This window comes from Lasioglossum baleicum, chromosome 7 (assembly GCF_051020765.1).
Source record: "Lasioglossum baleicum chromosome 7, iyLasBale1, whole genome shotgun sequence".
In the NCBI taxonomy this organism is placed as follows: domain Eukaryota; kingdom Metazoa; phylum Arthropoda; class Insecta; order Hymenoptera; family Halictidae; genus Lasioglossum; species Lasioglossum baleicum.
In genome coordinates, this window is record NC_134935.1 from 4,066,443 (window position 1) to 4,090,771 (window position 24,329).

Consider the following 24,329-nt stretch of genomic DNA (forward strand, 5'->3'; position numbering starts at 1 on the left):
CATCACCAATTCCTCTTAATCGCTTTCTTCTCTGTCACTCTCTTCTATTGTATTTTTCATCCTCCTCTTGGCTAGATCATATTACTCTGCGCATCTCATAGATCGATTTCTTCTTAATTGCTTTCTTCTCAGTCACTCTCTTTTTAATTATGTGCATTGTATTTTTTGCGTATCTCTAACAATTTATTGCTCATCGATTCTTCTGAAAAATCTTCGCAGTTCAGTGATGGACAGTCTTCAACGGATATTCGCTCACGATTTATATTTGGAAATGACTGAATCATTTAATGAAATACATTTCGCTACGCATTTATTTCGTTCAATAAAGATTCAAATTCAAAATGAGGTTTCCTAATTCTATCGCACGCAATGTGGTGTAATATACGATAGTTTGACATTGATTATCAACAGTAGTATTTAATATTTAGTTTCTCGTAAAAAATTATTAGATTAAGCTTAGAAAGAAATTCAAAAGGTACATGTTATACATGATTGATTATATCAATTATTACCGATGGCTGAACCATCGGACGTGACACTATTTATTTTAAAGAATGTGTACAACTTTGAAAAGAGAATATTTTATTTGATGCAGTAATTTTTGAAAATAAAATAATTTATTTGATGCAGTAATTTTTGAAAATAAAATAATTTATTTGATGCAGTGATTTTTGAAAATAAAATAATTTATTTGATGCAGTGATTTTTGAAAATAAAATAATTTATTTGAGGCAGTAATTTCTTTGAAAATAGTATTTTATTTGAAGAATATTGAAAATATGTATATTTTCAATTTCAATTTTGAATATTATTGCTGAAAATAATGGTTCGAATTCAATACATTTACGAGTGTAAATCATTTCTTAACGATAAGATAGACTATGTTTACGCGGTTTCTCAGAGTATTATAACCATGCAAAAAGTAAAATATTTTATTTCCTGTTTCTGGTTGTTGAAATAGAAATATTTTATTTCGAGGTTCAGATTGTTAAAATAGAAATATTTTATTTTCGAAATTGTATATCAATGTCAAAGTCATAAGAACATTGAACTCGAATGTTTTCCCAGGTGTATCGGACCCTCGAAAAATTGTATATATATCTTATTTAAAATACTATTTTCTTCAAGCAAAATAAAATCTAAAATATTAAATAGTATTTGAAATATTTGTTTCGCCAAATAATGCCCACCTCTGCCCGCCTCCCTGGGGTTATGTGGGACTCCCCGGATATACTCGCGATAACTCTCGCGACAATCCTCCCGAGATTATGGTGGGGGAGTACCGAGACTCCGCGCGCATCTGCCTAAGAGTATCTTATAGTATTACATGTGCATAGTAAATATACATACTGAACTGGTATCAGGACAAGTCGCGTGACATTTTCATAGGAAGAAAAACTTTGTTCCACATTTTTTATTTACTTTCGCATGTAGGATAACCACCGTTGTGCTACCTGCGTTTAATCTGAAGATAGCCAGGCGCGCACGTGTGCTCGACAAACTCCAAATCTGATTTTCGCGGAAACGAGGTCGCGGCTGGAAAAAGTTTCATTGTGTGTTTTCGATTTATTTTCAACGAAATCGGTCTCTTTTGTCCTGTAGATGAATATTCGGTATATCGCGTACACCGAATCACGGAAAAAAATGAGAAAACTAGAACGGATCTTTACGGAACGTAGGAACCAAGTATACACAGGTGTATATTAGTGAATCAAACAGAAGGGGAAAAAATTAATTAGGATGCATCTCTTTAAGGATGTTCTGGAGATATTATATAAAAACGCATCAAAATTTTTGAAAATTTGACAAGATATAATTCTTACTAAATTAATGCAATTACCAAAGTTTGGGTTCGATTCACTGCACTGTTTAAGAATTATAGCAACTTAAAGTTTGCACATTTTAACACGTCTTCTTATGGGGAATTTATAAAATTCCACTTCAAACCCCATTTAAACCTTGAAAAAACGCAACTGGAAACTCCAGTTTTTTTATGATATATATATATATATATATATATATATATATATATAGTAAAAATTATGTAATTAATTATGTTCAAAATTTATTAGGATTCACTAAACAGTTACAGAGCAAAAAATTATAAACTGTTACAAAACTTTATCGTGTTGTCCTTCTCACAGAGGGTACAATTATTCGCAAAAGTCACTTACAATTTTTTATAATATGAAGACAATTTGATTAAAAAATAAATATAACATGAAATTCACTAATTAAACGAAAGCTTTTTAAATTAATCTATTTTTTAAATGCAAAATATACTTATGAATGACTTTCATTGCCAATATATTGATGGATTTCGAATTTCTTGTACTTTTGTCTCCCATGGTACCTCCAGAACATCCTTAAACTTATAGGATTTACGCTGTTGACTAAAATACAGTTATCCACTGTTTCAAGTGTCCACAGCCCACATTGTCGCATTCGATCCTATAGTAAATAATGGGACCATCGAATTTCTTTTGTCGCTACCGCGCGATCGACAACGACTCGATTTCGTCCGTCCAGCACGCAATAAGTTTCGTTTCCTGAAATATCGATGTAATAGATTCATGTAAATTACGCCGCATTCAGTTGCAGCAATTACGTTGAATTTCGTACACCCCGTTGCCCGTTATTCGGTTACAACCGGGCACGTATTATTAGATTCTATGCAGCAATGCTCCGCGGATTATAGGATGCACCGTTGTAATTTCGAACGCGTGTTCCATTTTTCGCATTCGGACAACGTAATCAGATTTCCATTTGAACAAAATGCGTTCTCCCTTCGCGAATATGAAACGTTCTTTTATTCCTTTTTATTAGAAACATTTTTTCCTCGCAAATGAATCGTATCTTTTTCACTTTAGTGCACGTATTTTTCCTTCCGGTATTCAACGAGCCTTGCATTTCTCAAATTACACTTTTCATCTCACGCGATGCTGTTCCATCATTTATTTTTCTTTGAAATCGGGCGCGTCTTTTTCACCCTAGCCGGAGAGTGAATGTTGGTTTAAAATTGTGAACAGAATGCATAAAGGGAGAGAGGGAGAGAGAGAATCTGCAGTTTTAATTTCTTTGATAAATTTTCACTGTTTTTAATCGAATCGATCTTCATAATATTGTTGGCTGATGTTAAATCGAATCCAACGATGCACAGTGGTCCGGTAGCTTGCTTTTTGTCAGGGATTCTAACCCTAACCCAAACCCGGTTAACCAAGGAAGGTTACTGTAACCCGCTGTAACCCATACTATCCTCGAGGGAACGGTTCTCAAATCTTAGAGAGAGAGCGGGTTAACCCGCTCGGAGCGGGTTACTCACTATTAAATAGAGATTCACGGAATATAACCCGAATCGTAAAGTATTTATAGCTAACGTAAATAAACAGGTTCAGGTAATAATCATATTGAAAAGAGCTTTTTAAATTAGATTATTAGATAATAACAATAATTTTCAAAATTAAAGATCGAATTCGTTTGTCCGAAGTATTATGATATCATCTATAATGTCACTATTTAAACGTGAACACACAATAAAAACAATCTGAATAAATATGAATGTTTTCAACACAACGTGTGAACACAACGTGTGAAATAAGAATGGGATGGATGGGCAACCCATAACAATAAAAAATCGAAAAACAGTTGATAAATCTTTTCTTCGTTTCGTTTTCCGTTCCGCATCAAACGATTGCCAATCGACGCTCCAACAACGATACCACAATACCAGGCATTCTTGGCTCATTATTGCCTTATTATATATGTATATACGTTCCTTCCGAAACACACAACATTCATACTCTTCATAATTACCTAAAATACAAATTTCTTTACCAAATTTCTTTATCAATAATAAGTTGTCCTCATATTATTTAAAATCGATTTGTAGATAAATTCAACTGATTGGCACCAAAGCATAATTAGAAATAAGAAAAGAAGTTCAAACTTTGCGTACTCAAAACCCGCTCTTAGTGTGGGTTACAGTGTTTCATGGGTTACCAAAAACCGAATCCGATTCGGGTTAGGTTTTTGATCCCTGCTTTTTGTGGCCAAAACTATTGTAGCGTTATTTCAAGGTTTAATGTTATATTATTATAGGTCGTTGGATTCGTCTTGATACCAGTTAGAATATTACGAAGTAAAAAATATATGTTAATGTTTAAAACATTGAGGTGACCTTCATTTTTTATAAAAAAAAGAGATTTTTCTTTAACTTTTTGTGTTGAAGTTTGTAGAAAAGTGAATACTGATTAACTTTCGTTGGAAACATTTTTTTGTCAGATCATCGGAAATATTTGAAAAATCTTGTTAACAATTCTCACAATGCATACTATTGAATTCTTCATAGGAATTATACGAAATCTAGTAATGAGAGATTTTCGGGGTCTCTGACTGGCGCAGAGAAAACATATACTACATTGTAATTCCAAGCTGCTGTGCAAGATTCAAGTGGAACTGCGTATCCAGGCGTCGAATAACTGCGGGCCCGTATTTGTTAAAATCGGTTTATAGTTCAAGATTGCGGGAGATTGCAGTTAAAAAAAAATTTACATGATCTTCTCAGTAAACGTTCAAGCTTTCATATAAAACAAGTCCGATGCTTAGCGGTCTTAAGCGATTTTGTATAATTCTTTTCAAAGTTTGAAATGCTATTAATTTACGCTATTCGTGTATGGACTAAACAATGCTTAAAAATGGATTAAATATTTAAAATGCGCTTTAGAACGCTGTATGTCATCACAGAATTATCTAAAATTAATAATATTTTGGATTTGGGAGCTTTGAAGAGTTGTTACTTTATAGGAAAACAAATGTTTTCAATGTATTAAAGTTGAAAAATTGAATTTTGGGTACGAAAACAGTGTCTCGAGACCACTGTGCGACGTTCGCATAAATCGATCATTCGTCATTCTAAGAATAGGAGCAAGCGTTCCGATCACCGAACAGAATTAGGATGGATACGTACTTGGGTATACCGTGTCATGAATCAGGGAACCTGTGTTCTCTCGAGGCGACTGCAGCTTTCAGCGATCGAAACAGACATCCCTCTGATTCACGTCGGCAGATACCTGATAATCACTTAATAGCATTACGATTAGGTAGCTTTTGAGCATGTTTGCCATTGCATCTACATAATCGCGTCGTTGTCTCAGCCTGTGTACGGTCGGACAATAAATTGTTCCCATTGAAAATTGTTTGTCGCGTTAGCGGTGGTACATTAAATGATCCCGTCGCTGGGACCCAGAACTCGTAAATCAATTAACAGCACTCGAATCACTTATCTATTTTCATTAGCGGCCCGTGATTAATATCAGGTGACGGATAGAGGGTACGCGAGTTGATCGGCGCGATGTAGATAAATGTAATTAAATGATGATTTCAGTGGTGTTAATTGATTTATGTGTGCCTCGGGCTAACAGAGAGAACGGGATAAGGCTATAATGTGATCGTTACCGAGGTAAAAAAAGGCCATCATGTGAAAGGGGTGAAAAAATAGAAGCACGGGGATGAAACACTCGCCTAACCCTTTGAAATCACGTAAATATTTTTTTGGGAAATAGAAAAAATGTAACAGATTGTGATTATAGTGACACACACAATAATCGTTCCCTCTTGAAGAAATAGTTTTAATATTTTGATACATGCAGTCTCCTCAGTCTCCTGCATCAACGTTCAGAAACATCGACGACATTGAATTACCGATGAATTCCGATGGAAATGATCGTCGCGAAAGAAGTAATGCAGTGAATGATTACAGCGAACGGAAGCAGCTGAACAACGTTCAGATAAATAACCAGAGTCGTGCGGTGGACCATCACGTGTGTCCGACAGCCATTTAATTTCAATTATCGAAGAACAAAGCCGGCGTAAGAACGTTTCACCTCACATTTTGTTTTTACACTCGCCCGAGCAAACATCTTTTCGATTACACAATATTTCGATATCGGTAATAACCACGCCGATATCCCCAATGCATCTCCGAGCCATCCATTCCCGGTTAAAGTAGAAATAAACAGGATTCCCAGATCGATACAGGACAAATAACGTACTGGCGACGATGCTTCTAGCTAGTAGAACTGGCATGCAGTGGTCAGACGCGTCGTAAAAATCATATTGAATAATAACATGCTTACCATTTATCACTTCCACGTTTCAAAAATCAATTCCATTCCTGCATGAACGCGATTATTATCTGAATCACAAAGGAAAGGTACCAGCATGTATCGTTGAATTGTATCAATTTATTCAGGGCAATTGATTGATCGCATAGTATGATTGATTTTTCGTATTTGAATCTGATTGGGAAAAAATACCGCAGTAATAGCAGAGTTGTGCTAATTCAATTACATTGTAATTCAATTACGTAATTGAATTATTTGTATTTCAATTAATAATAATTCAATTACGTCGCAACTGAATTACTATATAATTGAAATACAATGTAATTCAATTACTGAGTATTTTAATCAGATGTGTAATTGAAATACAATATAATTGAAATACAATGTGTAATTGAAATACAATGTATAATTGAAATACAATATAATTAAAATAGAGCTTTCCAAATTATAGCCCAGAACTTTGAAGAAGTGCGATATATTTTTATGTTTTTCTTTCATATACTTGTTTAGTGTCTGTGCGGCGTAGTTTCTATTCCTCGTCCTCGTTCATAATACGTAACGCTATTTTATGTAATTTAATTACGCAGTATTCTATAATTGTACTCCATTGCAATTACGAATTACATTGTAATTTAATTGAATGAAGATCTGAATTATAAATTACAATATAACTGAATTACAATGTAATTCAATTATAAATTCGATATGTTTATCGATCGTAATTTTGATAATCAAAGTGTGATAATATCGGCGCACAGATTCGATCAATGATGAAACACAAGCAATTTTGCAAATTAATTAAATACTCAACGTTTCGATCCTGATGTGGATCATTTTCAAGAGTACAATTTTGCGTCTGAAAAATGAAAAAGGTGTTTCCATGTTATTATTGCTGTGATATGTTTCCATCAAAATGTTTATAATGTTCATCAGATTGACCTTCATGTTTGTAAAAACGAATCTAAAAATAAACAATCAGTAAAAGTAAATTATTTGAAGGATCCACAGTGTATTTGAAAAGGCTCCGAGTATATTTTGACCGAAAGCCCAACGACTGCAGAAATTCGCAGACGAATTGGCTATACATACAAGTCGGTATCCTTACTCCGCCGTGGTAATTAGCACCGCGTCACTCTGGTACCTGCGCCACCTTCTTTAGCTGCTGATAAAACAATAAACGACATGTAATCCAGTGGGGTATTGTTTAAAATACTATATACGTTTATACTAAATGCTTATATTTCGATAAAACAAGCCAGAATTCCCCCACACGCCAGGTGCAAGACTATCTTCCATTATGCATAATTATTGTTAAATGGCAAAAAAAAAGAAAATCCTGAAACATGTATCCCCTATTTTAGATCAAAGATCACGCACCCAAGTTTACATTAAAATTATCTAACAATAAATAAGAGAAACTGCAAAAAAAAAGAAAATCCTGAAACATGTATCCCCTATTTTAGATCAAAGATCACGCACCCAAGTTTACATTAAAATTATCTAACAATAAATAAGAGAAACTGCAAAAAAAACAAATTTTTAATATATTGTTTGAATAAAAAACTTTTGTTAAAATTTTCTTGCGCGACTACATTGCCCATTGAAAAACACATAATTTAAAAAAAAAGTTCAAATTTTTTCGACCTCTGATTTCCGAGATATCTCAAAAAGTATGGTTTTGACACCAACTTTGATGGCTGTTTTCACCCCTTCAAAGTGGATGGTTGCCGATAAAAAAAATACGTATCGAATATTTTTCAAAGAACTATAAACTCCCAAAGTTTCATCAAAATCCGTTTTTCGCATCTGAATATGTTCCCTTGTTAGTTGTAAATTAGATTCTTTGTCAACTACCTTAACGTTCTCGAAGACAAATGCATGGTCGAACTCTACTGAATGTTTCGTCAGCGCCGTGTGTTGTGAAGAGGAGACAGAAAATATTACTTTTATGTTCAGTTAAACGTGTGTCCAGATGTCGAGAAGTCTGCCCTATGTATGTCTGGTTGCAAAATTGCTGGTGTTTCATCATTGATCGAACCTGTGCGCCGATATCAACACACTTTGGTAATTCAATTACTTTGTAATTATAATTCTGGAGTAATTCAATTGTAATTCTGCACAACTCTGAGTAATAGGAACACTTGCCGTATATAGCCCTTTAGAAAAGTCCAATTTCGAGACACTTTCAGCGGTGGTCCGAATTACTTTTCCTTGTTGGTTCGGTTTCCGATCGGGTTGTATCGGCGATATCTTTAATACCCGCTAATGCACCTCTGAGTCATCCTAATGCGGTTAAAATCGAAATGCACGATGTTCGGTGTTTGGGCGCTGGAAGGGGAGAGATGGGAAGAAAGTCTCTCCCACTAATGATACCTTGATCGCCAGTGCTATCGACGACGGAGACGCCGGTTTGGCAAACACGGTCTTGTAATGTTCCATCTATCTCGGGTTTCGTCGGTGAAAGGTTGCCTCTCGACATCGAAGAGGCATCGTTCGACACAGCTCCTTTATACCTCCTTTGTGTCCCCTTCAAAATCAGGGGTGCTCTCTCTCTCCTCCGGGGGAAGCAAGAAAGATTTGCGGCGTGTCCCGTTTCAGCAGTGTCGCGCCGCGCCGATAGAATCTCGATCGATCGTTGTTATAATTGCCCCCATTTGGATACACCTTGCCCGTGTTTTTCATTACCGATCTCCTTCCCACAGCTCGGCGTTTCCCGTCCTCGCTCCCCTCATTCCTCCCTCGAACCACCGTTCTAAAAACTACGACCGCGACGCAAATAGAGAGTTATTGGCGAGAAATTATTGACGCTCACCAGCGCGATCCCTCAAATCCTCTCCACTACTTCTACGTACACTGCTCCGCAAAAATTAACGTGGTATATTTGCAATTTCTGTTTCTTTCGATTGCGTCGGTGTTACTAGTCGTGTTCAGGCAGTCACGATACTTCCCATATACATACACTCTTTAACGCTGGGTTTACGGCGCACTAAAGCCACCTATTTCACACTGATTTCTACAGATAAGAGAAATGTAACTATGCAACTATTTAGCCATTTTTGAAGTGAAACTTCTTTGCTGAAGGGGCTACAATTTTCTAGCGTTACGGAAGTGACGAAATTTCGCGAATAACCTCGAATAGTTTGACGAGTAACATTTTCATAATTAATTTACTAACTTTAAAGACTTGATTGGTGAACTTTTAAGATTGTAGAATGTAAAATACAGCCTTGGCTACATTCCCATTTCAGTTTTATGCAGGTTTGATGCTTAAATTGTTAGTTATTAACAAATTTTTGAGAAGTGGTATGTTATGTATGTCTGTCCTTGTCACACAGTTCGAGCCTGTTTGTCTTACGAATTATGGGAACTTCCGAAATAATCAGCCCGCGCAACAATTGTTAATAACTAATTAACCAGAGTTAATTTGTGAACATTTGCAATTGGATAACATAGAATCAACCTCCAGCTACTTTCGCATGCAGTTTCTCATCGGATTTTGTTCCGACTGAGAGATTTATAAACAATTATCCAAACCCTTGTTTTAAACTAACCTGAAAAATTGTGACAGGTGTCAGGTAAGTAAAAAAACATACGCGTGGAAACCACTCGCGGCAGAAGTGAAACTTCTTGCAGTCTAGTAATGTTTAGAAGTAAATTAAGATTGGAAATGGTAAATAATTCTAATGAAGCGACAACAAGATCAGGAACAACTCTCAATGCAGTATTTGCAAGCATTTAGACAAAATTGAATCAAGAATATTTATATCGTATTTTAGCTATCACAAGCCAATTGTTTCAATGATAGAATCATAGAAAAAATAATGAACGATCAAAATTTGCGACGCAAAGAAGGAGAGCGTATGGGAAAGAGAGACATAGTTCACACACATAGCATTTCCCATACGCTCTCCTTCTTTGCGTCGCAAATTTTGATCGTTCATTATTTTTTCTATGATTTTCTATGATTCTATCGTTGAAACAACTGGCTTGTGATAGCTAAAATATGATATAAATATTCTTGATTCAATTTTGTCTAAATTTCTAAATGTCTAAATGTCTTGCAAATACTGCATCGACAGTTGTTCGCGATCTTGTCGACGCTTCATTAGGATTATTTCTTTAATAATAGTATATGCCTAAAAGATAAGATGACACCTTATATCTGTTTAAAAGATTAATCTTTTTCTATTAGCATTGCAACTGACGCGACGCTACGTCGCACAGTGGGCCGGATTGCGAATTCACGCGACATTTGTGAATAACTTTTGACTCGTAAGAGATATCGTAATGAAATTTGACATACATATTTATTAATATAATTCCTTATCAATGATATATAATATGATACGTTTTTTATTTGTTTAATCACTTTTTTATTAATTTTATAAACAATTTTATTATAGATTATATAATAAATCAAACATAAAATTTATTTTATTATGTAAATAAAATGTAATGCTGTAAATAAAAAAAAAATAAGTTATTGCATACAGCATAAAAGAATAAAGTGCTAAAAGTAGAAATATGTAGTATAAAACTTACGTGTCATGTGTGTAACTATATTTCTCGTACTTAAATACATAACAATTTAATTAATTAAATTTTTTTTTTATTTAATTTTTTTTTTAAACCGTACCATAAAGCTATTTTCGATGGATTTGTTGAAGCCGTCATTCTTCTGCGACGGAACATATAGCTTAACAAAATGAGAAAATAATGATGTGCTAACGGTTATTTATGATAAACACTAAGAACGCTAAATATATTTGTATTATATGTATATTAAACACACTAATATAAGTAACTATAATTTATTAAACTCGATAAATAAGACTTAAATATGTGAATAAGCTATGACTAATTGTAAGATTAAATTAAGAAAAACGTCTTTGCAATCGTTGTGCACTGTCGAAAAGAATTCGTCAAACTCAACGCAGTCAAAACATCGGAGATGGAAGCCTGACTTATTTACTGCAAAATATAAAAATATCAAGTGCCGAAAGTCTATTCAACACAGTTCTGTCAGACTTTGAGACTGCGTACATGACGAATTCAGCGCATAGCGCGCGTCCGAGCGCGGACAGGATAACGCGACGCGGATGTCTTCAGACAATAATATCTTGAAGACCGGTTCGAAGTTGGAAATAGTTTTTGTCACATTACATAGAGGAAGGTTCACTGAAAAGATCCTTACTTATTAGAAAGTGGGATTTGCTGGGATCTGAAAGATAGTGCATGTCAAAGATACAAATTTTTAACGATTATTTTCATTTTGCTTAGTCTTTTTTTTAGATATGTTATGTATCATAATTGTCAATGAAAAGTATGATTTCGTATCAATAAAGTATGCATTTTGATGTAGAAAAAAATTCAGGGCAAGAAGTTGATCGCAATTATTAGGACACTTTACGAATGATCAGCCACATTATGTAGGGAAAACCGATATTCCTAAACTGTCTAACTTCATGCGTGTATTACAACTAGAACTGCTATTGTATTTGATTAATTTTTTCATTTTCGTGGTCGGTGGACATTTAGAAATCGATATCCATTGAAAAAATATCAAAATTAGAAAGTTGATTTTTTCGCAAAATGTCGCGTGAATTCGCAATCCGGCCCACTGTGCGTCGCGTCATACCCGGTGATCATGTAATGATTTTACTCATGCTCTCTGTTTCTGACCGGGGGCTTGAGGATCATGAATAATGACAGTAGTATACTCTATAGAGGCCATATATTTCACTTGTCTGCTCAGAGAACATGGTATCTCACTTCACTTACTAAATCCATCTCCTCTATGTCTTCGTCCGATCATATGCAGGCCTCCTTCGCTATTTCAACTGAAAAACACATTAAACATTAATACATCTGATTCCAAAGAGTTTGTATTATTTCCACCTTTTCGTTCTACACTTTATACATTATTAACGACGTTCTACTCGTCTAACTAAACGCCAGTCCCTCGAATATTATTACATATTTATTTACTTGTTGGTTATCGAACAACCTTGTTCTACTTTATCGAATAAACATGACATCTCCTATACCATGATGCCTGTTCGTGTACACCGTCTTTTCCACCTGTCTGGTTACAGACTATGTTATATAGACTATCTAACCGATTTACACGATGTAGAATGTGCTTATTCCACTTGTCCGATCATGGTACATCCAATTTCACTCGTCTCAACAAATACGGTTCTCTAGAACAGTTATGCAAAACAAAAAACATACGCGCGGCAGAAGTGAAACTTCTTGCAGTCTAGTAATGTTTAGAAGTAAATTATGAGTAAAGATGTTTGAAATTATTTATTAAAAGAAAGCACACAACTATAGATAACAATAACATCCACGCGCCGAATAAACATTAGACTCTTAAACCGTAATTTGCGTTCGTGTTTCGTATTCGTGATCGTTTCGTGTCGTAACGAGTGAACCTCGACGTGAGTTCGTTTTCGAAAAGCCCCCGTCGCTGTGCGAACGCGTCCTTTTATGGATTCCTCATTCCAATGTTTTTATCGCTTTTTCCCGAATCTTCTAGAAAGAAGGCCTCACGTCTGTTGTTTAATCATATCGATGTTTGCGTTTATTTTCGATATGTTACAATCGCAATACCGCGGCACTCACACACAATTGAACGCACGCACACATTTCAGAATCTCGCTCCTACAGAAATGGTAAATAATCCTAATGGAGCGACGACAACATCAGGAACAACTCTCGATGCAGTATTTGCAAGACATTTAGACAAAATTGAATCAAGAATATTTATATCATATTTTAGCTATCACAAGCCAATTGTTTCAACGATAGAATCATAGAAAATCATAGAAAAAAATAATGAACGATCAAAATTTGCGACGCAAAGAAGGAGAGCGTATGGGAAATGCTATGAACTATGTCTCTTTTTCCCCATACGTTCTCCTTCTTTGCGTCGCAAATTTTGATCGTTCATTATTTTTTTCTATGATTTTCTATGATTCTATCATCGAAACAATTGGCTTGTGATAGCTAAAATATGATATAAATATTCTTGATTCAATTTTGTCTAAATGTCTTGCAAATACTGCATCGAGAGTTGTTCCTGATCTTGTCGTCGCTTCATTAGGATTATTTACCATTTCCAATCTTAATTTACTTCTAAACATTACTAGACTGCAAGAAGTTTCACTTCTGCCGCGAGTGGTTTCCACGCGTATGTTTTTTTACTTACCTGACACCTGTCACAATTTTTCAGGTTAGTTTAGAACAAGGGTTTGGATAATTGTTTATAAATCTCTCAGTCGGAACAAAAATCCGATGAGAAACTGCATGCGAAAGTAGCTGGAGGTTGATTCTATGTTATTCAATTGCAAATGTTCACAAATTAACTCTGGCTAATTAGTTATTAACAATTGTTGCGCAAGGCTGATTGTTTCGGAAGTTCCCATAATGCGTAAGACAAGGAGGGTCGAACTGTGCGACAGCGATAGACATACATAACATACCACTTCTCCAAAATTTGTTAATATCTAACAATTTAAGCATCAAACCTGCATAAAACTGAAATGGGAATGTAGCCAAGGCTTCATTTTACATTCTACAATCTTAAAAGTTCACCAATGAGGTCTTTAAAGTTAGTAAATTAATGATGAAAATGTTACTTGTCAAACTATTCGAGGTTATTCGCGAAATTTCGTCACTTCCGTAACGCTAGAAAATTGTAGCCCCCTCAGCAAAGAAGTTTCACTTCAAAAATTGTCTACATTAATCGTCGGGTAAACATTAATGTAATTTTTCTTGTATTTGTTTGAACGAATTGCATATTATAGTGGCAATAATTTTTACATTCTTCTGGGATATTGATAATGTTGTACCTCGCGTATTCATTTTTGTTAGAAATGCCTGAAATCCGCGGTGTATTGTTCCCTGTACCGGTTTGCCTGACCACAAGCTGTCCTTATCTCCTTGTCCTAATTCCTATTTCTAAAATCGTGCCGGGTTACGAGCAGACTCTTTCCACTTAGTCTGAAAATACATTGTCCTCCTCCACTCGCGCTTCGCCTACATTTTATATTTTCTATTTGCATGCTGTGTTGTCCACATTATTCGAATAAACACCGTATGTTTTTAGATTTCGCCCGTTAAGAACAGGCTTTGTTTCGCTTGTCCGCATAAAGCTTGCCTTTTTCCACTTGTCTGGTTAGAAAATACCTATATTTCACTTTGTATACGTACGTGACCTCTCAACCTCTACTAAACTGTCTATTGTCTCGACTTCCCGACGAAGTACATCCCATTCTCCTTGTTTCTGGAGGAAACACACGAATTGTAAGAAAATAAAGTGTTACCGTGTACGTAACCGAGTGATCTTGTTAACCGAATTATTTCTCAATTCGAAATACATACATACGAATAGGCTCAAACGTTCTCCGTGTTTAAAGTTCAGGGATTATCACCGCCTTTGTTAGGTGTGGGCGGCGCCATGTTGGTATGTAACGAGCGGAGTGTTTGTTTATTCGTGTTGCAAAGGTGATATCTTGAACGCAAGTGCACACAGTTGCATACGAAATCAAGTAAAATTGAGCGCTCGGTTTGCGACTCTCTAGCACATTTACGGATAATTTGCTGGGATTTACACTTGAAGCACAATTACCGGGAACTGCGTTATTCTATTATCACGAACAGTATTGTTCACGTGACTGAGAAACTTCCACCTTTTCGTGCAGCCACGTTCGCTGTCGCGCCACGAATTTACTGTTCCACGACGCGTTTAGCCAGCTGGGTAACGTTTTCTTCGGGCGAAACAAGCCCGAATAAATTCGTTAGAAAGTTGCTTTTCCGTCACACAACTTGCGATCGAGTTATAGTGTACCTACCGAAGCGAGCTTAATCGCATGAGATTTTCCGTTGCTTATTCCACTGCGGCCCTGTTTACTAAACCGGTGTAAACGACGCTCGGAGTCGAAATCATACGTAGAGCTACGGAAAATCTTACTTTGAAATCTTCATTTAACCTCGATCCGCTCGAGTGCCGTGACGTTCTAGGAAAATCTACAAATTACCAGATTTTGGATTTCACATATTTCTACGTTATTCAATTTTCCGATTTTCAAACTTTCAAATATTAGATTCTGAAGTTCTTCGATTCTCATATTATCTGGTTTTCGTACTCATTTCGAGCCGCATAACATTCTAGAAAAATGTTCCAATTTTCAGATTTCGGGTTTCTTACCATATATTTCAAGATGATAAAAATTTTCCGATTTTCAATCTTTCACGTATTAGATTCTGAAGTTCTCCAGTTGTGTGTTGGTGAAAATACACTCCTCAAAAGAATTAAGCGATCACCTGTGCGAACCCGAAAAATTGCTCCCACTATACGTGATCATAACTCTGTCAAAAATTGCTGTATCGATATTGTTAAACAATGGTTTGAAAGCCCGAAACCTCTAGTCTCAGATGCTCTGTTTCAAATTGTTGCTATGTTGGTTTTTTACAAAGTTATAGCGAGATGATGACAACATTGACGGTTAACAAAAATTTGGTGTAACTTTGGAACATCACACGGGGAGAAACAAATTTTTTTGATAAATCGCGTTAATATCATTTAGAAGGGCTATCTTTCCTGTGTAAATTCTGTGTTTGTTGATTATTGTGCGATTCTGTTTATTCGAGTTATTCAACATTGAAGTAAATATGGGCTTTTTAACTTTAACTGGCTCCAGAAAGCGAAAAAATTATCGTAGAATCTTGTGCAAAAAAGCAATAGAAAGAGCGTTTCTTTCTCTTCAAGGCACACTCCTTTTGCTTTTCTCAATTTCATTAACATTTCGATATACCAGGTGTTTCTGAAAATATGCTTAAAAAATGCGCAATTTCCATTTTTCCTTTAACTCGCTGTATCTCGGCGAGAAATGATCGTAATACCATGATCCGAACGTCAGATTGAAGAAGAGATTCTGCCGATTCGATTGAGTACCCCATGAACTCGCTGCGACAATTTTCTAGCTATGGCAGCTGTGTTTGAATACGCTACCGCCGCGCCGCACACTGGGCTAAACCGACGAAATCTGTGTCAAAATCGAAGAACTTTCGATAGAAATGAGATAGAGCGATGAAATTTTTTTTAAACGAAAGCTGAAACTTTGCAGAATATGGAATAATTATGGAGATTGTGGCACGAACGTTTTTTAACCTTGAAAGAATTCATTAAACTTGCACAATTTCAAGAAAATTGTGGTTTTTTCAATACCACGCGCGAAAAAAATTTTTTTTTAACCTGCGACATATCATTTCCCGTAGATTTTTTCACGCCGATTTCAAATCTGGTTTCAAAATTTGTCTACGACCTCAGGATATTGCAAAATCGATTTCTTGAAATTCTACATGTTTAACGAATTTTCTCAAGGTTAAAAAACGTTCGTACCATAATCTCCCTATTTTTCCCATATTCTGCAAAGTTTCAGCTTTAATTTTTATAAAATTGCATCGCTCTACCTCATTTCTATCGAAAGTTCTTTGATTTTGACACAGATTTCGTCGGTTTGGCCCAGACTAGATTCAAAATCAAAGGACTTTCGATAGAAATGAGGTAGAGCGATGAAATTTTTTAAAAATTAAAGCCGAAACTTTGCAGAATATGGTAAAAGTAGGGAGATTATGGTACGAAAGTTTTTTAACGTTGAGAAAATTCGTTAAACACGTAGAATTTCAAGAAAATGTAGTTTCTCCAGTAGCACGCGCGGACAAATCTTTTTTTTAACATGCTATATACCATTTCCCGTAGATTTTTTCACGATGATCTGGTCTCAAAATTTGTCTACGACCTCAGGATTTTGTAAAAAGTGGGACCAATTTTTCGGATTCGCACAAGTGATCCCTTAATTCTTTTGAGGAGTGTAGTATGTCGATGAGTAGAGATTATCGTTGAAAATATACATATATGTATAAATGAAATAGCGTCGATATAAACATTGTCGAGCAAGTCTGTGTCGGCGATGCGATAGGGACCCAGAGAATGTAACGATTAAAGTTGGAAAATGGGCGGATGCGTGACCGAGCACGATTTTCGAAACCCACCGCAGGCTTTTGTTATCGCGTAAAATTTCGGCACGGGAACGGGACAGGCTGGAATCACCTGTCGAATATATTCGGAATTATTTAACGTTCAAACAGGGTAATCCATTTTCCTCGGTGGTTCTCTATTTGCTCGAGGTCCTTAACCACGGAATCAGGACGTTTTAACGGCTCTCGTCGTAATGAAACGTTCTTCGGGCCGATACTCGGATCCGATGGGCGCAGCGAAGAAATCGATGGAAGGAATTTATCCCGGCGATCTCCGAATGGGAATAGGGGAGAAAGCAATAAGCCGGGCCGGATCTTTCTCCTTCTTTTTTTCTTCTCCTTCGCCGATAATGAGAACACGAATGCGCGGCGCCGCAGCTGCATAAGAAATCGAGTTGCCGATAGAGAGGTCCGTCGCGTCGTCGTCCCGTGTTTTCGTGTTTGCCGCGGGAACGATTATTCGATCCACGTCCGCCATTGTCATTTCGTTAACGATTCGGGTGACGGTCGATTATTGACGAGACCAACGTGACGCAGCACGAGTCGTCCACGATTTTAACGATGTATGCGAAATTGTTCATTCCCGTCAATCGAACAGCCACACGGCGTGTGTTCCATTCTGCTGTTACCGAATCGCGAATCCTGCGGTTTCGTCCTAAACAATTCATCGTGTTGATTTCACGTTTGTCCACGCGGCTGTTTCAATCGACTGCTGTCAAACTCACGACCCGGAATTAGGCTTATCTCCCTGGCTTTTCAGATCTTCGTTCAACCTCCGAATAGAATCAACTTTTTCCATTTAACCCCGTTTACTGACCGACAATTCTTCTCAAATTTTCCTCCGTTGTAATATTTTCGTACTTTCGAGAAAATTAAACCAGTTGCTTTATCGATTATTTTCCGAAATTTTTGTAAGTTTTGAACGCGTACGCGAAGATACCACACTGGTACCTGCTATCAATTTCATTTTTATCGTCGATGAAGTCCGACGATTTATTTGTTTTTCTACTGAAACCGGAGTAGCGTCCGTTTCAGATAGTTCGATCGGTTGTTTAAATAATCCGTCGGTCTGATAAAGGAACGACGTCACCAACCGCGGTTCCAATTACCGAGAAAGAAATTCAAGATTGCCTCGAGCTAAGATTTTCAATAATTGGTTCGATCGGTGAAGTAGGTTAAAGCTTGCCTTCCGTCTCTATATTCACCAATAATAGTTGTTGTTTAGTACCGAGCGAATTCGGTGAAAATAGATATGTACCTAGTTTTGCAAAATACGGACATTGTAATCGCGAGCAGTGCTGTTAATTAGCGAACACGTTAAATTAATTTCGTTCGCTGCGTGTTCTCGTTTGTTAAAGTCCGCTCGCGAGAAAGATAATTTCCACGGCTCATTGTATATCGCGAATGTTAAGAACATACAATATAAGCGGATCGAGAGTCAAGAACAAAGAGCTTCCTTCCACCTGACTGGTTCGGCAAACATTCTTACCGTAACGTAACGAGGTAAACCACAGCGTGACATGATTCCTTCCTTCCACGCTTTGCTCTCGTCCTTTTTCCTCACTTTTCTTCCGTACGTTTTAACGAGAACTATTGACCCATATCTCTCTCTTTTTCCCTCTCTCCCACTCTCCTCCCTCTCTCTCTCTCTCTCTCTCTCTCTCTCTCTCTCTCTCTCTCTCTCTCTCTTCTGCAGCCGCAATCGTCCAAGTTCTTACCACTTGACGAGCCCCGACCGATAATTAAAAAACTTTCCACAGTCAATTACGATGTTTACACGGTAGCGAGATATTTTATCGGGAATAGAGTGGAACGGCGGATTCTTTCGGCAAATATTTTCCATTGCGGCTCTTTGGGAAGTCAAGTCCGTGCGGATAGTGCACGAGAAGCGATCCCGGAAACTGGAACGGGCTCTGTCTTTCATTTGCAGCTGGAATTGGCGAGAATCGACGGGGGCGGAGTAGTCGAGTTACGCGGCGTGAATTCTGTAACGCGGAATACACGGGATCCTGTTTCCGAGATTCATTTCGAAGAAACTTTCTCCCCCATTCATTTCCTTTTGTATAACTATATTTACTCGGGACACTTTTGTTTGAGGGAAAATTCACAGTCCGAGAAATCTCGATACACCCTTTAAAATGTAACTTTTCTCAAAGCGGACCAAATGAATTTCAAGAATTCGGAAAATTAAAAATAATCCTTATTCTTAATTCTTATAGAGTTTTTCGCGCTGATTCCTAATCTGTCCTCAATTTTTCTCCTATACGCACAGTTTTGAGAAACATGGCTTTGAAAAAATAACATATGTTTCAACTTTAGACAAATATTGTGATGTTATCCACCAAACATTTGGTTATCATACCAAAATTACGTTCGATAATCATATTTAATTTATAATATGTTAATATTGGATATCACTGTATTCGGGAAAGTCTACAGAATCTTTTGCTGTAAAGAACAATTCAACATCTTCTATAATAACATCACAATATTGGTTTAAAGTTGAAAAATATGTTTTTTTTCAAAGCCATGTTTCTCAAAAACTGTGCGTATAGGAGAAAAATTAAGGACAGATTCGGAATTAGCGCAAACAACTCTATAAGAAGGACCTAACAGTATATTGAAATCATAAAAGAAGTTGAAATTTGTTGGACAGTGTTATCGATCGTAAATGTTAAATATTTAATTTAATGAGATGCTCTCGGCGCTACCGTTTTGATCACGTAGTAAATCTAGCAATTTTGCAAAAAACTTTTCTTCTTTTCTAACGTTTCGGTTCAGTTTTGAACCTTTTTCAAAGGAAAAATTTGCATCTACAAGACAATATATGTATATATATAATACAGTAAGTAGAATCCCAACAAAAACATTCTGTAAACAGGAGCCAAGTTCTTATGGCCGTAAAAAGTTGTGAGATCAAACAAAATACGGCCAAGTTCGTTAGCTTAGAAATACCTCTTGGAATACTGAAAAAAGCGTTTGTAAAAATTAGTTAAAAAGAACGCTATTTAATTTTTAATGAGTCACATGGAGGGCTAAATTATTCAAACTTGGCCGCTACCTAAGACCTTTTATGGTCATTGGTTTAAAAAGTAACGGTCACGTTACAACTTTTCAACATAGGCATTTTATCTTTAATTGGTGAAAACCAATTTTTCAAATTAAATGGTATGTTATAGATAGTGTGTATGCCAACCTTCCTGAAAATTCTTCCAATGTCATTAGAAATTTTGTGTACATATGGGATAACCACTGTATTCTTCCAATTTATTGGACCTTTTGCTCTGAACCTTTCCTCTTTTCGCTTTTCGACGAAGAGAGGATGGTATAGATCAAATACTCGTTCTTTGATGATGTTAGAAACGAGATTTTCATATACATTCTTAATGAGTGACAGATTGTTTGATCTGAATTCAGGATTTGCTAAAACGGTGGCACGATCAATGAGACCTTTGACAAGTCCTATCTTATGTTGTAACGGATGGAAAGAATAAAAATTTACGTATCTGCCAGACCAGCTAGTTTTGTGAAACCAATTTGTTTTTAGTTCTTTACCCACTCTAATAATACCACCATCAAGAAAGTTCAGACTTGAATCCATTTCAATTTCATGATTTACTAAGTTATCGAAACGGTAGCGCCGAAAGCATCATTAAATTAAATATCAAATTTATAGATGCTTTCGGCGCTACCGTTTCGATCAATTACTAATATAGCAATTTTGCAATAAATTTACTTCTTTCCTGACGTTTCGGTTCCGTTTTGAACCTTTATCAAAGGTGGAAATTTGCTTCTAAACAAATATATATATATATAAATATAAATTTCAATGATAAGAAATGAATTTGTGATCATACTTGGTCTTAATACGTACTTGCTATAATATAATAACTTTATCTATGTAAAAATGAACATTGAAAATTAGTAATTGATCGAAACGGTAGCGCCGAAAGCATCTATAAATTTGATAGTCAACATTTGCGATCGATAATTGGAATTATATTAAATTAAATATTCGAAAAATTTCATCGAAAAGTTATCGATAGATTTATTTCAGTTAGAGGTCAAAAATTGCAATGAAAATGTTAAACATACATTTTCTAAATATGTACTACTGTAAGCATCAACTTGCCACGTTCTTCCCTGTCTAAGAGAAGCAGTAGAAACGTTTTGTCCTGTTTGGTTGCAGCTGAACACGGAATGGGCTCAAGTTGAAGTTATAAACCTGATCAACGATGGCAGCGGTCTTGGATTCGGAATTGTCGGCGGACGCAGCACCGGTGTCGTCGTCAAGACAATTCTTCCCGGCGGCGTCGCAGATCGGGTAAGTTTCCTGCCAATGAATACAACAACGAAGATTTACTCGTTCGTAAAAACAAAAGTAAAATAAAAGAAACTGCAGGGTCTGGCAGAAATGTTCGTCCGGAGGATTGAAAAGTTCGTTCAATTTAAGTTGAAAGGTCTTTTAAGAACCAGATGCAAATGGAGCGTAGTTCCTCGTCGTAGTATTTTCTTGACTAACTAGTTTTCTTCGGCTGGATCTGTCGATACTGCTGCGTGCAAGCGTTACTTTAAATTAAGTTTAAAAAAAGTCAAAAGAATAGTACTATATGTATGGCAAAGTTGTTCGAGAGCAAGGAAATAGTCGACGCGCGTTCGGCAATCATTTCGCGGAATTAAATCTGGTCCGTTTGCAATGCGAATCGCAGGATAATCGGCTGCAGAGCGGGGACCATATATTGCAAATCGGCGATGTCAATCTGCGGGGAATGGGAAGTGAACAGGTTGCCGCGGTGCTGCGACAATCCGGCACACACGTGCGCCTCGTTGTCGCGCGACCCGTGGAACCGACGTCACCCGATTATCAGGTACGTGCATCCATTATTTTTTCATTCATTTTTCAGTTGCAAACCCGCCCCATTTACACCAGCACTCGATTGCAATCGATCCCTCTATTATTAGCTCAACCAGTGCGAAAGTAACCGAGCGTTTAACCCTTTGCGTTTAACCTTTCGCGTAATGTATCTTGACTTATTTTATCATGTCGCAAATAACTTAGCGGTCGATGCGACATGAAACTACACTCCTCAAAAGAATTAAGGGATCACTTGTGCGAACCCGAAAAATTGTTCCCACTTTACGTGATCATAACTCCGTCAAAAAGTGCTGTACCGATATCGTTAAACAATGGTTCGAAAGCCTGAAACCTCTAGTTTCAGATGCTCCGTTTCAAATTGTTGCCATGTTGGTTTTTTACAAAGTAATAGCGAGGTGAAGACAACATTGACGGTTAACAAAAACTTTGTGCTGCTTGTCAAAGTGGGTTATCAGATCTGTTCAACGAAAAAATGATTACATTAGTTTTGTTCACAAAAATCGATTTCTTCCAAAATCCTGAGGTCGTAGACAAATTTTGAGACCAGATTTGAAATCAGCGTGAAAAAATCTACGGGAAATGATATATAGCATGTTAAAAAAAAATCTTTTCCGTGCGTGGTACTGGAGAAACCACATTTTCTTGAAATTCTACATGTTTAACGAATTTTCTCAACGTTAAAAAACGTTTGTACCATAATTCCCCTATTTTTCCCATATTCTGCAAAGTTTCAGCTTTAATTTAAAAAAATTTCATCGCTCTACCTCACTTCTATCGAAAGTTCTTTGATTTTGAATCGAGTTTGGTCCAAATTTTCCACTGTGGGCTGGTTCTGCGAAGCATTAACTTCAAACACAGCTGCCATAGGTAAAAGATTGTCGCAGCGAGTTCATGGGGTACTCAATCGAATCGGCAGAATCTCTGCTTCAATCTGACGTTCGGATCATGGTATTACGATCATTTCTCGCCGAGATACAGCGAGTTAAAGGTTAAATGGAAATTGTGCATTTTTCAAGCATATTTTCAGAAACACCTGGTATATCGAAATGTTAATGAAATTGAAAAAACAAAAGGAGTGCCTTGAAGAGAAGGAAACGCTCTTTCTATTGCTTTTTTGCACAAGATTCTACTATAATTTTTTTCGCTTTCTGGAGCCAGTTAAAGTTAAAAAGCCCATATTTACTTCAATGTTGAATAACTCGAATAAAAAGAATCGCACAATAATCAACAACCACACAGTTTACACACAGTTTACACACAGTTTACACAGGAAAGATAGCCCTTACAAATGATAATAACGCGATTTATCAAAAAAATTTGTTTCTCCCCGTGTGATGTTCCAAAATTGCACAAGACTTTTGTTAACCGTCAATGTAGTCTTCATCTCGCTATAACTTTGTAAAAACCCAACATAGAAACAATTTGAAACAGAGCATTTGAAACTAGAGGTTTCCAACCATTGTTTAACGATATCGATACTGCACTTTTTGACGGGGTTATGATCACGTAAAGTGGGACCAATTTTTCGGGTTCGCACAAGTGATCCCTTAATTCTTTTGAGGAGTGCAGAAATAAAAATAAAGTTGAGCATTCAGTTCCTGTTTTATTTGGAAAACGGTTTTGATGTTGTTTTGTACTTGTTGAACGTGCTGAAAGAACTTCTTGGCCATAAGTAGCTCGAGTCTTTCGTAAACGAGAGCATCGAAACCCGAACGATACTTGTCGACATTGTGTCTAGACCACATTGTAGCTAATACCGGGTATAAGTGAGGCGAACAGGCAACGCGCAACAACGGTAGCAGCGGAGTGCAGCTTACTTGCCTGAAATAGGGCGCACGCGACATTTAACATCTCATTACGACGTCAATTTGCAAGACACTGTTCCGAATCAAAGCTGACTTTATAGGTGAGAGTTCAAGGATCAGTGGCATATTTTCCTCCCAGTTCTTAAACAGGAGACTCAAGATGAATTTCCGAAAATGAAAAGTTCGTGATCCTCGACGCATAACCTACCGCGAAATTAACTTTTCAAAACAAATTTTTTTCACACGCGAAATATTCTCTCGAATATAATCAAAGAGCTTTGCGAGTTACGAGTTAGCAGTATGTAATTTCGTTTCAGACTCAAAGAAACCCTATAACAGGGAAGTAAAATGTAATCTCCAGGTTGCAAAGGGTTAAATTAGCAACTTTCAGGTGGTACGTCTCGGTTTAGATTTGTATACTGGGTGTATTTATGACTCAAAACGGAGAATAATGATTAGACTGCGGATCTTTATGCAAAA

The 24,329-nt window shown here is 36.6% G+C and overlaps 1 protein-coding gene across 4 annotated transcripts in view; it reads left to right on the plus strand.

Moving 5' to 3' along the window:
- Positions 1-24,329, plus strand: part of LOC143210536 (multiple PDZ domain protein) — a 165,390-nt gene that overhangs the window by 58,005 nt on the left and 83,056 nt on the right. For all 4 annotated transcript variants that reach the window (XM_076427454.1, XM_076427456.1, XM_076427455.1 and 1 more), the window contains 2 exons: positions 21,358-21,492; positions 21,878-22,036. In XM_076427454.1, the coding sequence (XP_076283569.1) occupies positions 21,358-21,492; positions 21,878-22,036 (294 nt within the window). The remainder of the gene's footprint in view (positions 1-21,357; positions 21,493-21,877; positions 22,037-24,329) is intronic.